The sequence below is a fragment of the Lynx rufus genome, unplaced genomic scaffold (assembly GCF_022079265.1).
Source record: "Lynx rufus isolate CCGP_SWC_20201006 ecotype Redwood Valley unplaced genomic scaffold, mLynRuf1.p SCAF_3, whole genome shotgun sequence".
NCBI lineage: Eukaryota > Metazoa > Chordata > Mammalia > Carnivora > Felidae > Lynx > Lynx rufus.
The window spans coordinates 159087835-159101893 of NW_025814845.1; the positions used below are offsets into that span (position 1 = coordinate 159087835).

Sequence of the window (14059 nt, forward strand, 5' to 3'; positions counted from 1 at the left end):
AACTCATCCTTAAAACCTGTTCCTCTAAAACCACTCTTGGTATCATTATCTGCATCAGTCAGGGTTTTCTGGGGAAACAGAACCAATAGGAAGTGTGTGTGTGTGTGTGTGTGTGTGTGTGTGTGTGTGTGTGTATTCATTCATTTATTAATTATAAGAAATTGACTCACACAGTTACAGGGGCTGAGAGGCCCAAGATTTGCAGTTTGCAAGCTGCAGATCCAGGAGAGATGATGGTGCAGTTCTAGCCAGAGTCCAAAGGCCTGAGAACCAGGAGAGCTGATGATAGTTCTAGTCTGGAAGCCAGCAGGCTCAATACCCATGAAGAGTCAGTGCTTTAGTTCAAGTCAGGAGGAAGGAAAAACCAGCCTTAGATTGAAGACAGGCAGGCAGGAGTAATTCTTTCTTAGGGGAGGATCAGGCTTTTTGTTCTTTTCTGGCCATCAACTGATAGGACAAGGTCCATCTACATTAGGAAAGCAATCTCCTTTACTCAGTCTATTAATTTAATGACCTAAATCAGTCTATTAATTAATGACCAGTCTAATTAATTTAAATGACCAAAAAAAAGCACCCTCACAGAAACGCTCAGAATAATGTTTCACTACAGATCATGGGCACTCAGTGTCCCATACAAGTGGACACATAAAGGTAACCATCATAGTTATTACAAGTTAATGAAGTTCAGAGTGAAAATATGTATTGGGAAAAAAAATCTATAAAAAATGGTGGATTATAGTATTCATTTATCTTCTTTGTCTGCCAAAACCTCTCAAAATAGAAAGGAATAAATAGGGAATTTTTTTTTTAACTTACATCCAAATTAGTTAGCATATGGCGCAACAATGATTTCAGGGGTAGATTCCTTAATGCCCCTGACCCATTTAGCCCATCCCCCCTCCCACAACCCCTCCAGTAACCATCTCTTTGTTCCCCATATTTAAGAGTTTCTTATGTTTCGTCCCCCTCCCTGTTTTATATTATTTTTGCTTCCCTTCCCTTGTGTTCATCTGTTCTGTGTCTTAAAGTCCTCATAGGAGTGAAGTCATATGATATTTGTCTTTCTCTGACTAATTTTGCTTAGCATAATACCCTGTAGTTCCATCCACGTGGAAATGGCAAGATTCCCTTCTTTTTGACTGCCGAGTTATACTCCATTGTATATATATACCACTTCTTTATCCACTCATCCATCGATGGACATTTGGGCGCTTTCCATACTTGGGCTATCATTGATAGTGCTGCTGTAAACATTGGGGTGCATGTGCCCCTTCGAAACAGTGTACCTGTATCCCTTGGATAATACAAGTAGTGCAATTTCTGGGTTGTAGGGTAGTTCTATTTTCAGTTTTTTGAGGAACCTCCATACTGTTTTCCAGAGTGGCTGCACCAGTTTGCATTCCCAAGGAATAAATCTTGAAGTGAGAAATACATGAGATTTCAACAGTAGCTAAAGATTTTAGCCAGTTATGAAAAACTGAAAGAAGACAGAAAATAGTAGACAGTGGTGGGATCTACAACTTACAGAGCAAACTGTTGGGATATGAACAAGAAGACTGTTTCTTAGGTGGGCAGAACCTGAAACACATCAGTTTGCAGCTCAGATTTGGAAACACTGGTTATAGCTGAGAGTGGGGTGAAGCATGAGACAGAATATGGAGTTATGTTTTCTGTAGTCATGGAGAGGCTAGCTTGTTGTCCTATCTGTCTGGTTCTCTCATCTGGCCAGCAAAGCTTCAGCAAGCAGTTGCCTATTTCTCCAGGTCGAAGGTGAGAAGATAGGACTTTTGATGTATGTATTTGCTTATCCTGTGAGATGCCTGTCTCCCTATCCTAACCATAGTATGCTGTTTCCCTTGTTGCACATGTAACTGAACTATAGAGGAATTCTTACATAAAGTTGGACAGTTTTCAGAGGAAGCGGAGCAAAAAGACTGAGAGAAAAATGAGAGAAAGATAAAAGCCTGAGAGAATCAATTAAAGATTTTTAAATCCAGCTAATTTAAATCTTTAGAGAAAGAAAGTAGAGAAAGTGGACAATTGTGAAATTACAGAGTACTTGGTGAAGAAAAACCTTAATAGCTTCCAGAGACAAAAACAAAACAAAAGAAAAACAAACCCAAAGCAAACAAAACCAAAAATAGATCACCTATAAAAGAATGAGATTGAAAACTGAATTCTGGAAGACAGGGGAGTAATAGTTTCATGTTCTGAAAGATTCTCAAACTAGAATTCTGCTGAAGTATCAGCCAAGTGGGAGGGCACAGTAAAAACAATTCAGACATTCAGAGGCTCAGCAAAATTATCTTTTATTTATATTTTCTTAGGAAGTAATCTAATGTAATGTTCTGGCAAATGAGGAAGGAAACCAAAAAAAGAGAAAGAATCGTAATCTAGGATACAGAAGAATGTCAAAGAGAAATTCCAAGATAAACAGCTGTGTACCAGCCAGGCGAATAATCAGTTTATTTGGAGTAAAGGAACCCTGAAGGAAGTTTTCTAGAGAAAGCAGGAACTTGAAATGGCATAATAGCTTTTTTTTTTCAGTCAGGGGTTGAATGTTGATATGACAGAGGCCAATTGTGTAAGAAGAAAGGCAAGTGTTTGCTGTAGTGAAAACAAAGGCTATATAAGAAAGAAAATATACTCTTAGTACTTAGCTTTGAAATCAACAATGTTTTGTGTTAATTGTTGGCAAGGAATACTTATTCCCCACGTCATTGTTTCCTTGTAGAGGAATTTCAGCACTCCTGGGTTTTGAGTGACTTCAGCAACATGGCTGAATAAGATGTTCCTCATTTGTGCCCCCCCCCCAACAATAACAATTTGGTATCCATTTATGGACAGAAGTGCCTTTGTGGGAGCTGAGTGATACGGCATCATATGTCAAGGGACCAGGAAGGAGCTTTGCACACTGTGTGTTAGGTAATAGGCATAAAGACTTCGGTGCTGGCTGTGGACTCTGCGGTGGCCTGTTTCTGTCTCTAGCCCTTCTGGGCTGCAGTCTGTAAGTCCCTGGAATATACTGTCTTAGACAGTCACCCACAAGATGAAAGAACCTTTGTGGAAGTCCAGGTTTCCAGTAGAGAATTTCCAGCACAGTGTTGGAGCAAAAGTATATGAGTTTGGACACATTGGAGAGGGTAAGAGGAATGATTTGACTTTGCCCACATCACTCCTCACCCACAGTGGCACAGCTTAGGGCCAGATAAATGTTTTCAGCCCATGGTTTATCCCATGAGGGGAATTGAGAGTGGTGAGTGGGCCCCTGGCTTTCCCAGTTGTGGAGGACCCATTCTCTCTTACCTCATCCATAGTATTAACTTGTGAGAGTGGGCATAAGAGACTGGGAGAGTGGCACATTACTCTTGGAGGACATTAAAGGGATGTGATTACTTGTACTATATACTATATAGGAAGATTGAAATAATACCAGGTATCTTTTATGACCACGATGGTGTGAAACTAGGAATCATCAACAAGAGGAAAGCTAAAAAATTCACAAATATGTCGAAATTAATAAGCAACACATTCCTGAAAGCAACCATTGGGCTATCAAAAATATCTTGAAACAAACAAAATGGAAAGACAACAAACTAAAACTTATGTAATGCAGCAAAAGCAGTCCTAAGAAGGAAGTATAAAGCAATAAACATCTACATTAAGAAAATTAAAGATCTTAAACAACATAACTTTACACCTCAAGGAAGTAGAAAATGAAGAGTAAACCAAGCCCAAAGTTAATAAGGGAAGGAAATAACAAAGATCAGGGCAGATAAATAAAATAGACACCAGCAACACAATAGAAAAGTTCGAAGAAATAAGAATTGGTTTCTTGAAAATACAAGCAAAACTGACAAACCTTTAGTTAGGCTATGAAAAAAGAATATTCACATAAATAAAATCAGAAGCGAGAGAGGAGACATTACAACTGTTACCACAGTAGTACAAAGGTTTATAAGAGACTACTGTGGACAATTTTATGCTAAAAAATTGGAAAACCTAGAGTAAACAGATAAATTTCTAGAAACCTAGAATCTATTAGGACTAAGTCATGATGAAATAGAAAATCTGAATAGGCCAATAACAAGGAAGGAGATTGAATCAGCAATCAACAATCTCCCAACTTAGAAAAGTTCACAACCAGATGGTTTAACTAGTGAGTTCCACCAAACATTTAAAGGACTAATGCCAGTCCTTCTTAAATTCTTCAAAAAATTGAAGAGAACACTCAGAAACTCGTTTTACAAGGTTAGCATTCCTCTGATGTTAAAGCCAAATGAAGATACAGAAAAAAAGGAAAATTACAGTCCAAATCCTTGGATCAATATAGATGCACAAATTTTCAACAAAAATACTAGCAAACTGAATTCAGCAGCACATTAAAAAGGTCATATACCATGATCAAGTTGTTTTATCCCTAGAATGCAAGGATGGTTCAATATAAGCAAGTATATAAATGTGATACACCATATTAATGAAATGAAAGATAAAATCGTGATCCTCTCAATATAAGTAGAAAAGCCATTGACAAAATACGACATACTTTCTTGCTAAAAACCTTTCAACAAATTGAGTATAGGAGGAATGTACCTCTACATAATAAAGGCCATATATGATAAACCCATAGGTTACATCATACTCATTGGTAAAATGTTGACAGCTTTTCACCTGGGATAAGAAATAAGGATGTCTAGTCTTACCACTCTTATTTAACAAGTACTGGAAGTCTTAGCTAGATCATCTGGGCAAGACAAAGAAATAAAAGGCATCCAAATCACAATAGAAAAAGTGACATTGTCTTTGTTTGATATGATATGATCTTTTATTTATTTTTTGATATCATCTTTTAAGTAGAAAGTCCTACAGACTTCCAAAAAAACTGTTAGAACTAATCAATGAATTTGGTAAAGTTGCAGGATACAAGGTCAATATACAGGAATTACTTGTGTATGTATATCCTAACAGTGAACTAAGTTAAAGAGAAATAAAACCATCCCTTTCACCATTGTGTCAAAAAAATAAGGTGCTTATGAATAAATTGAAGCAAGGAGGTGAAAGACCTATCCACTGAGAACTATAAGACTATGATGAAACAAATTGAAGAAGACACAAATAAATGGAAGATATCCTTTGTTGGATGGGAAGAATTAGTATTGTTAAAATGCCCATACTATCCAAAGTCATCTGTAGATTCAGTGCAATCCAATGGTATTTTTCACAGAAATAGAACAAACAGTCCTAAAAGTTGAATGGAACCACAAGGACTCCAAATAGCCAAAGCAATCATGAGAAAGAGGACCAAAGCTAGAAGCATACAAGTGCCGATTTTAAACTATATTATAAAGCTGTAGTACTCAAAGCAGTATTACACTGGCATAAAAATAGACACACAGATCAGTGGAACTGAATCAAGCCCAGAAAGATCCCCCTTCATATATGATCAACTACTATTTGACAAGGGAACCAAGACTACTCAATTTCCCATTGAGGATACTCTTTTCAGTAAGTGATAATGGGAAAACTGAATATTCACATGCTATTGAATATTCATTGATATTGGACCCCTATCTTACAACACTTACAGAAATAACTCAAGATGGATTAAAGACTTAATTAGACTTGAAACTGTAAAACTCCTAGAAGAACACACAGGGAGAAAGCTCCTTGACATTGGTTTTGCAAATGATTTTTTTTTTAATATGACATCAAAAGCATAAGCAACAAAAGCAAAAATAATTAAGTGGGACTATATCAAATTAAAAAACCTCTGCACAGTGAAATAAATAGTCAAAAAGTGAAAAAGCAACCTTTGGAATGGGAGAAGATATTTGCAAATCATATATCTCATAAGGAATTCATATCCAAAACATGTAAGGAATTCATACAGCTCAATCTAATTTAAAAAAATGTGCAACGGACCTGAGTAGACATTTTTATAAAGAAGACAACAAATGACCCACAGGTACATGAAGAAAAGTTCAGCGTCACTAATCATCAGGAAGATGCAAGTCAAAACCACAATGATCTATCACCTCATCCTTGTTACATAGTTCTCATCAAATGTCAAGAGGTAAGTGTTCATGAGGATATGGAAAATACGGAACTCTTGTGCACCATTGGTGGGAATGTAAATTGGTACAGCCACTGTGGAAAATAGTATGGAATTTCCTCAAAAAATTAAAAATAGATCTACCATGTGATCCAGCAACCCCTCTTCTAGGTGTATATCCAAGGGAAATGAAAATAGGATCTTGAGGAGATCTCTGTACTCATATATGTATTGTAGCATTATTTATAATAGCCAGGATATGGAAACAACCTAAGTGTCCATCAGCTGATGAATGAATAAAGAAGATGTGATATATATACACAATGGAATATTATTCAGCCATGAAACAGAAGGAAATCCTGCCATTTGTGACAATGTGGAGGTATCTTGAAGGTGTTATGCTAAGTTAAAAAAGTCAGATGGAGGAGGACAAATACTCTATGAACTTACTTATATGTGGAATCTAAAAAGCCGAACTAAAAAAATAAAGCAGAATGTTGGTTGCCAGGGGCTGGGGTGGGGAGGTGGTAGGAATGGGAAGATGTTAGTCAAAGGGTATAAACTTTCAGTTAAAAGATGAATAAATTCTGGGAATCTAATATTCAGCATTGTGATTATAGTTAACAACACTGTATTTTATACTTGAAAGTACTGAGTGTATATTAAATGTTCTCCCTACAAAAAAGAAATGGTAATTATGTGGTGTGATGGAGGTGTGAACTAACTTTACTGTGGTCAGTTCTCAGAATACAAGTTTATCAAATCAATATGTTGTACACCTTAAAGTTGCACAATATTATACATCAAGTATATCCTCAGTAAAGCTGGAAAAAAATAACACTCTCAGCCTCAGTGTGTTCCTCTTTCACACCCAAGGAAAGCAAAGTAACTGATGTAGTTGATGAGTTTGGGAGAAGACACCGGGCATGGGTGCCTCAGTCCCTTCTGTCTTCTCTTTTCAGATCTCCCTGCCTGCAGAGAGGGTACATTCTGGTCTGCTCTCTCAACCATGCAGTAAGATTAGCAGGGCAGGCTCTGCTTCTGTGGGGGGAGGCCTGTGGTTGTCCAGAGCAGCCTGTGATTAGGCAGGTAAGTTTGATTTTGGGGTGCAGTATTAGGAAGCCCATTTTGCTGTTTACTTTAGTCATGTTAAATGCCTTATTGATAATAAAGATGATACTTCAATTTTCAGTTGTCAGCTTCCCCTGTTTTTTTTTTTTTTTTCTTCACCTAGTTCTGAACTTGTTCAGGGAATAGTGGTGTGCAGTGTACTGATGGGATAATATCTGAGTGTTAGTGGTATAAATATGAACCAATATTTACTTTGAGAAGATGAACAAGGGGCGTTTGGGTTCGTGTTATAAAGCTGAATCCTTATTTATCATAAAGGGTGTTATTGATAATGTATAGAATAGGTAAGTCAAGAAATAGCATAAAGTAAGCCATGGAGATGAAAAGTACAGCATAGGGAATATAATCAGTAATATTGTAATAATTGCATGTTGACAGATGGTAACTACATGGTGAATTGTAATGTGTATAATTGTCAAATCACTATCTTGAAACCTGAAACTAATATTTTATGTCAACTATACTTCAAGTAAAAAAAAAAAAAAAAAAGACTCAAAACTACCTGGCTGAAAAAAAGAAAGAGAGAGAGAGAGAGTGGGAGAGAGAGAGAGTGGGAGAGAGAAAGAAAAGAAAGAAAAAGAGAGAGGAAGGAAGGAAGAAAAGAAAAAGAAATAGTATACTAATTAAAAATGGTAGGGAATTACCAGAAAAATACAGTAGTTGCTTCTGGACTGCTAGACTGCCAGAGGCTAGAAATGGGTCATGTAGTTGTTTCATTAACATTTTTAGCACTGTTTGATTTTTAGCCATGTGCATGTGTTTTGTTAAAAAAAAAATTAAATGAAAAAACATTTTCATGGTACCCTGTTCTTTGGAAGTCAGTTTAGACGTGTTCTGTCAGCTTGATTGAGAATAGTACAGCATTGACATTCAGAGACTTTTGTTGACATTTGTAGGCTGAGTGATTCTGCAGTGGGAAGAATTTATGACAGTGGTGATATAGTTTTACTGGAATGCCTGATTACTTAATAATTTATGAGTTACCAAAGTTTTGAGATTTTTCTCTGAACCTACTGCTATATCAGAAAGTGCTTGATTGCCTGGTTTGATTTAACCAACAAAACTTGCCTTTTTCCTTTCCCTAAATGTAGCCTGGCAAAAAGATTTACTGACAATGAAAACGACTCTTTGCTTTGGAAATTGGTCATGCTCTGATGGCTGTAAAAGCCATCAGGTATTCACTTCAGGTTTGGCTCTTGGTTTAATATCTGGTTATTTCTAGGAATGAAACATCTATTTGAATGAGTTGACTCTGTATGTTCACTCTTGGATGAATGTTCAAATGCTCCAACTGCATTTGAAGAGTGTATTCTTGCTTAGAATGTATAGTGTTTGATAATTATATGTTCAGATCATTTACGTTCTTATTGTCCTTAGTGTGTTCGAGATTTAGAGAAAGGGAAGTTAAAGTCTCCTAGTTTTCTGTTTTCATGTCCCCTTGTAGCTATAACATTTTTGGTACTAAGAATGCTGAATCCATGTGGCAGAGTTTTTTGACTATTACATTTTAGTTGTGGGTTATATCTTTGAGTAGTTCAAAATGTCCCTTTGCTCTATCTTCATGTTTTTATCTTCAATTTTACCTCAATTGATATTGTTACCACACTTTAAGTTTGCCAAATAGAAGTTTTGTCCAACTCTTTTCAGAGTCATTTTGTTTGAAGCATGTGCCTTATAAATAGCCTTACATATTATTTTGTGGCCCAATCTAAGTTTTTTTCTTTTTTTATGGAAAAAAAGTTTTTAAAAAAGATTATGGGAATGTCATATTTTTGTTATTAAAAAATTCAAAAATATTGTGTAAAACGAAAAATCAAGGTCCTTTGCTGATACCCTATTCATTTCCTAGGGGTAACTCATTTCCTAGGGGTAACTACTGTTACCACTATGTTTTCTCTGTTCAGTTCTCTTTCTGGGCATTTGCAAGTGGATATACTCTCTACTACCCCCATTAGACTTTCAGATTAGACCTTAAACAATGTTCTGAAATGTTTTTTACTCAACAGCACAAAGCAGAGTGTCATTATATGGAGAGTGACAATGCTTCATGTCAATATATGGAAATCTACTTCATTCCATTATAGATATACCATTGACTTAACCACATTCCAGAAATTTGTATTGTCTATAGTTGGTTGGTTAGTTGGTTGACTTTACCAGCACTGAACATTCTTCCACATTTAATCTCATCTACTTTTGTGAGTACTTCTGTAGGATAGAATTCCTGGAATAGATTTTTAAATTAAGGGAGACATTCATTTAAAATTTGATAGAAACTGTCAATTTACTTTTCAACAAGGTAGTAACAATTCACATTCCACTAATTATATATAAGATTGTCTTATTTTTGATAATATTGTATGTTATCAGTCTTTTTAATTTTGATTAATTGACAAAAAGCCGCATTATTATTTTAGTTGCAGTTCCCTTCTTGAGCATCTTTTCATATCTTTATTAGCTCTGTATATCCTTTTCTAGAAAAGTTAAGCCAGTATTTATAGCTTTCTGTTTTTCTGTTGGATTATTTTATTATTACTTTTTAATTATTATTATTTTATTATTTATTATTATTTTATTATCATTTTTAAGGGCTTCTCCTATATAAAGGATATTAACAGTTATCTCATGATTTACTTGTTTTTGCTACAAAGAAATTTTAAAATATAATGAAGTTATTTCAGTTTTGTTTGTTTTGCCTTGGTTTCATGTTATGCTTAGAAAAGTTTTTTTGTATTCCAGTAAAATATAAAAATTCTCTGATGTTTTCATTTTATATTTTTACAGTGTTGTTGGGCTTGACTTTTATTGGCACAGTTTAATTTGTTAATATTTCATTCTATTTCTATAATCTTAATGTTTTAAAATGTTTTCTTAATATTTCCTGCTTTATCTTCCTCTCTTGTTGTATTGCACAAATTGTGTTTGAGTGTTTGTATGAGTTTGATATGGAGGTTATATACCTTTTTCTTTCTGTTATACTAGTTTTTTTTTTTAATAGCAAGAGAAACACATTAATTTATTTTCCCCAATGATGTCAAGAAGCAAAATAGTATCTGCTGATTTCTCCCTGATGTACCTCTATTACTTCCAATCCCTCACACGCTATTTTGTTGTTGTTGGTGGTGGTGTTGAAAAAATACTGGCTTTAAATTCCGATGATTACTGTATTTTAAGGGCTTTTATCTTTTTGTGTTTTATTCAAAAATATTTTCTTTTTGTGTTGTATTAGTATGTCAGTGTTTATGTACAAGGATAGCAAATGCTTGGTATGTGTACCTACACTAACATACTGATGGAACAAAACACCAAACATTTTCTGTAGCCATAAAATAGGATAGGTTGGGTCCTGTCCTTCTGGTCTCTACCAAAGGCTGGACTCTGGGGACTTTGAGCAGGCTGATAATTTGGTACTAGTTCAGGTCTATATTCTTTATATATTTATTCAACATTTTTTTTTAGGGGAGGAGCTAAACAGTAAGTGGGAAAAGAGAACTCTAGCTTCTTTTTTATTATCCCAGGTAGTTCAGCTTTGGCTTCAAACTCATATCCTGACATTAGTAAGTGAGTCCTGTAGTTAACTTCATCCGCCCTCCTTTACTTGTGGTTGTTGTTGGTGGTGTGGGCTCGGTAGTGTTGGAGAGGATGGGCTTACTTCATCCCTTCAAGCAATTTATCAGGGTGTTCCTTCCAGTTTGGTTCTACCCGTTCCACAAAGTAAACAATGCCAATCAGAACACCCTTTTCCACTAAGAACTTGGAAGTTTTCTGTTCCCTAAAGTAAGTCTGCCAGATATCAACACATTCCATCTTATTTCTATGACCTTATTTAATGCTTCAAGCATCCACTATAAATTATTTATTGAAAGAAAAGTCTCCTTTTAGCTGAATGGGAAAGTTATTGGTAAATATCTCCTCAAAAGCTTATAGATATATAAAAAAAGTATTTTGAGATCTTTATTTGGAGAAATGGGTGGATGGAGGACAGGTGAGGAGTTACTTATTACTGTGGAATCTTTTGTACTTTAAAAATGCCTAATCATATAAATATACTTCTTATTTAAAAATTAGTTGAGGGGCGCCTGGGTGGCGCAGTCGGTTAAGCGTCCGACTTCAGCCAGGTCACGATCTCGCGGTCCGTGAGTTCGAGCCCCGCGTCAGGCTCTGGGCTGATGGCTCAGAGCCTGGAGCCTGTTTCTGATTCTGTGTCTCCCTCTCTCTCTGCCCCTCCCCAATTCATGCTCTGTCTCTCTCTGTCCCAAAAATAAATAAAAACGTTGAAAAAAAAAATTAAAAAAAAAAATTAGTTGAAAATTATTAGACAATTTGGGGATCCTCTTACTCTACAATAATGTTGAAACCTATGTATTTTTAGAATAATGAAGGTAGCTATTGATATTGCATTGTTCTCTGATTGTCCTTTATTTCATTAGAGCATTTAAACGTTCTGATTTTGTGTAGTTGGTTGCCTAAAAAAATTTTAAAATAGCACTCCACAGTCTTTAAGAAAAGTTAGCCTTTTTTTCTAACTTACCACAAAAGAACAGCTTTTCAATAAAAATTTTTTTCTGGAGATATGTTTGTTAGATTAATCCTTTCTGCCCGTGGATGCCCCCGAGTAAGCATCGTCAAAGTCTCCCCTCCCACCGCTGTCATGTCTCAGTCAGAGTCTCCCAAAGAGCCTGAACAGCTGCGGAAGCTTTTCATTGGAGGTTTGAGCTTTGAAACAACCGATGAGAGTCTGAGGAGCCATTTTGAGCAATGGGGAACGCTTATGGACTGTGTGGTAATGAGAGATCCAAATACCAAGCGTTCCAGAGGCTTTGGGTTTGTCACCTATGCCACTGTGGAAGAGGTGGATGCAGCCATGAATGCAAGGCCACACAAGGTGGATGGAAGAGTTGTAGAACCAAAGAGGACTGTCTCTAGAGAAGATTTTCAAAGACCTGGTGCCCACTTAACTGTGAAAAAGATTTTTGTCGGTGGCATTAAAGAAGACACTGAAGAACATCATCTAAGAGATTATTTTGAACAGTATGGGAAAATTGAAGTGATTGAAACCATGACTGACCGAGGCAGTGGCAAAAAGAAAGGTTGTTTGTTTTGTAACATTTGATGACCATGACTCTGTAGACAAGATTGTCATTCAAAAATGCTGTACTGTGAATGGCCACAACTGTGAAGTAAGGAAAGCTTTATCTAAGCAAGAGATGGCTAGTGCTTCCTCCAGCCAAAGAGGTCGAAGTGGTCCTGGGAACTTCGGTGGTGGTCGTGGCGGTGGTTTTGGTGGGAATGACAACTTTGGCCATGGAGGAAACTTAATTGGGCGAGGTGGCTTTGGTGGCAGTCGAGGTGTGGTGGACATGGTGGCAGTGAGGATGGCTATAACGGATTTGGTAATGATGGAAGCAACTTTGGAGGTGGTGGAAGCTATGATGATTTTGGCAGTTACAACAATCAATCTTCAAATTTTGGACCCATGAAAGGAGGAAATTTTGGAGGCAGAAGCTCTGGTCCCTATGGTGGTGGAGGCCAATACTTTGCCAAACCATGAAACCAAGGTGGCTGTGGCGGTTCCAGCAGCAGCAGTAGCTATAGCAGTGGCAGAAGATTTTAATTACTGCCAGGAAACAAAGCTTAGCAGGAGAGGAGAGCCAGAGAAGTGACAGGGAAGCTACAGGTTACAACAGATTTGTGAACTCAGCCAAGCACAGTGGTTGCTGGGCCTAGCTGCTACAAAGAAGACATGTTTTAGACAATACTCAAGTGTATGGGCAAAAAACTCGACTGTATTTGTGACTAATTGCATAACAGGTTATTTTAGTTTCTGTTTTGTGGAAAGTGTAAAGCATTCCAACAAAGGGTTTTAATGTAGACTTTTTTTTTTTTTTTTTGCACCCATGCTGTTGATTGCTAAATGTAATCGTCTGATCGTGATGCTGAATAAACATGTCTCTTTTTAAAAAAAATAAATAAATTAATTAAAATAAATTAAAATTTTTTTCTGGAAACTGAGAAAATTTATAGTAAGTTTTTAGCTGATTCCTTTGAGTCTGTAATGTTTTTTGTATATAATAATACTTTTTATATCTCTTTCAGTATTTAGGACTCATTTCTGTTTCATATCTCATTGCGTGAAGTAGAATTTCTAGAACTATATAAGATAATAATGATTTATTTTCAATAGTGATTTTAATAGAAATGCCTCTATTAATTCATCATTAATCATGATATTGGTAGATAGGTTTTGTCTTATCAACAAAGTATACTTTTATTCTTGTTTTGGAAGAATTTTAAAAATTTAATTGTGTTTTAAACTTTGTGAAATACTGTTTTGATATCTTGTACTAATGACAGTTTATCTGAAGTTTTATGGTAATAGATTTCCTATCATTGAGCCTTTTTTATAAGAGTGGTATCAACTCTATCTGGTTACTTTTGATTTGGAAAAGTCCATTTGTGAATATTTTACTTGGGCTTTTCGCATTTATATTTGTATGGAAGGATGGATTATAATTTTATCGTTGTTTTTGGCCTTTGTGTCATCCTTCTCTTTTCTGATTGTTAATTCTATGTTAATTTCACTTACTTTTTTACATTTTCAAATATATAATATGAAAGTTAGCTATTCCTTGAAAGTTTAAAAAAAGTCACCGTGAAATAGTGTGTGCCTAGCTCTTCTTTTCTGGGCACTTGATTAATGTGTTCTGTTTTTCCTTACTCATTACTCATTACTTCTTCTTCTTCTTCTTTTTTTTTTTTTGTCCAGATCTGTAGAAACTTCCAGTGTGTAAATGCTTCTGTTTTGAATTATGACTGTGATATTCAGAAAAAGTGTCATGGACATGGGGTAGGTAACACTCTCTTCTGGTTTGTTCA

General features: G+C 35.9%; 1 protein-coding gene and 1 pseudogene across 1 annotated transcript in view; both read left to right on the forward strand.

Annotated features, from left to right (window-relative positions):
* ADAM9 (ADAM metallopeptidase domain 9) overlaps positions 1-14059 on the forward strand; it is a 145294-nt gene that overhangs the window by 113372 nt on the left and 17863 nt on the right. Inside the window, exon 17 of the mRNA XM_047091084.1 lies at positions 13950-14030. Within this exon, the coding sequence (XP_046947040.1) occupies positions 13950-14030 (81 nt within the window). The remainder of the gene's footprint in view (positions 1-13949; positions 14031-14059) is intronic.
* LOC124520296 (heterogeneous nuclear ribonucleoprotein A1-like) lies at positions 11833-12942 on the forward strand (annotated as a pseudogene).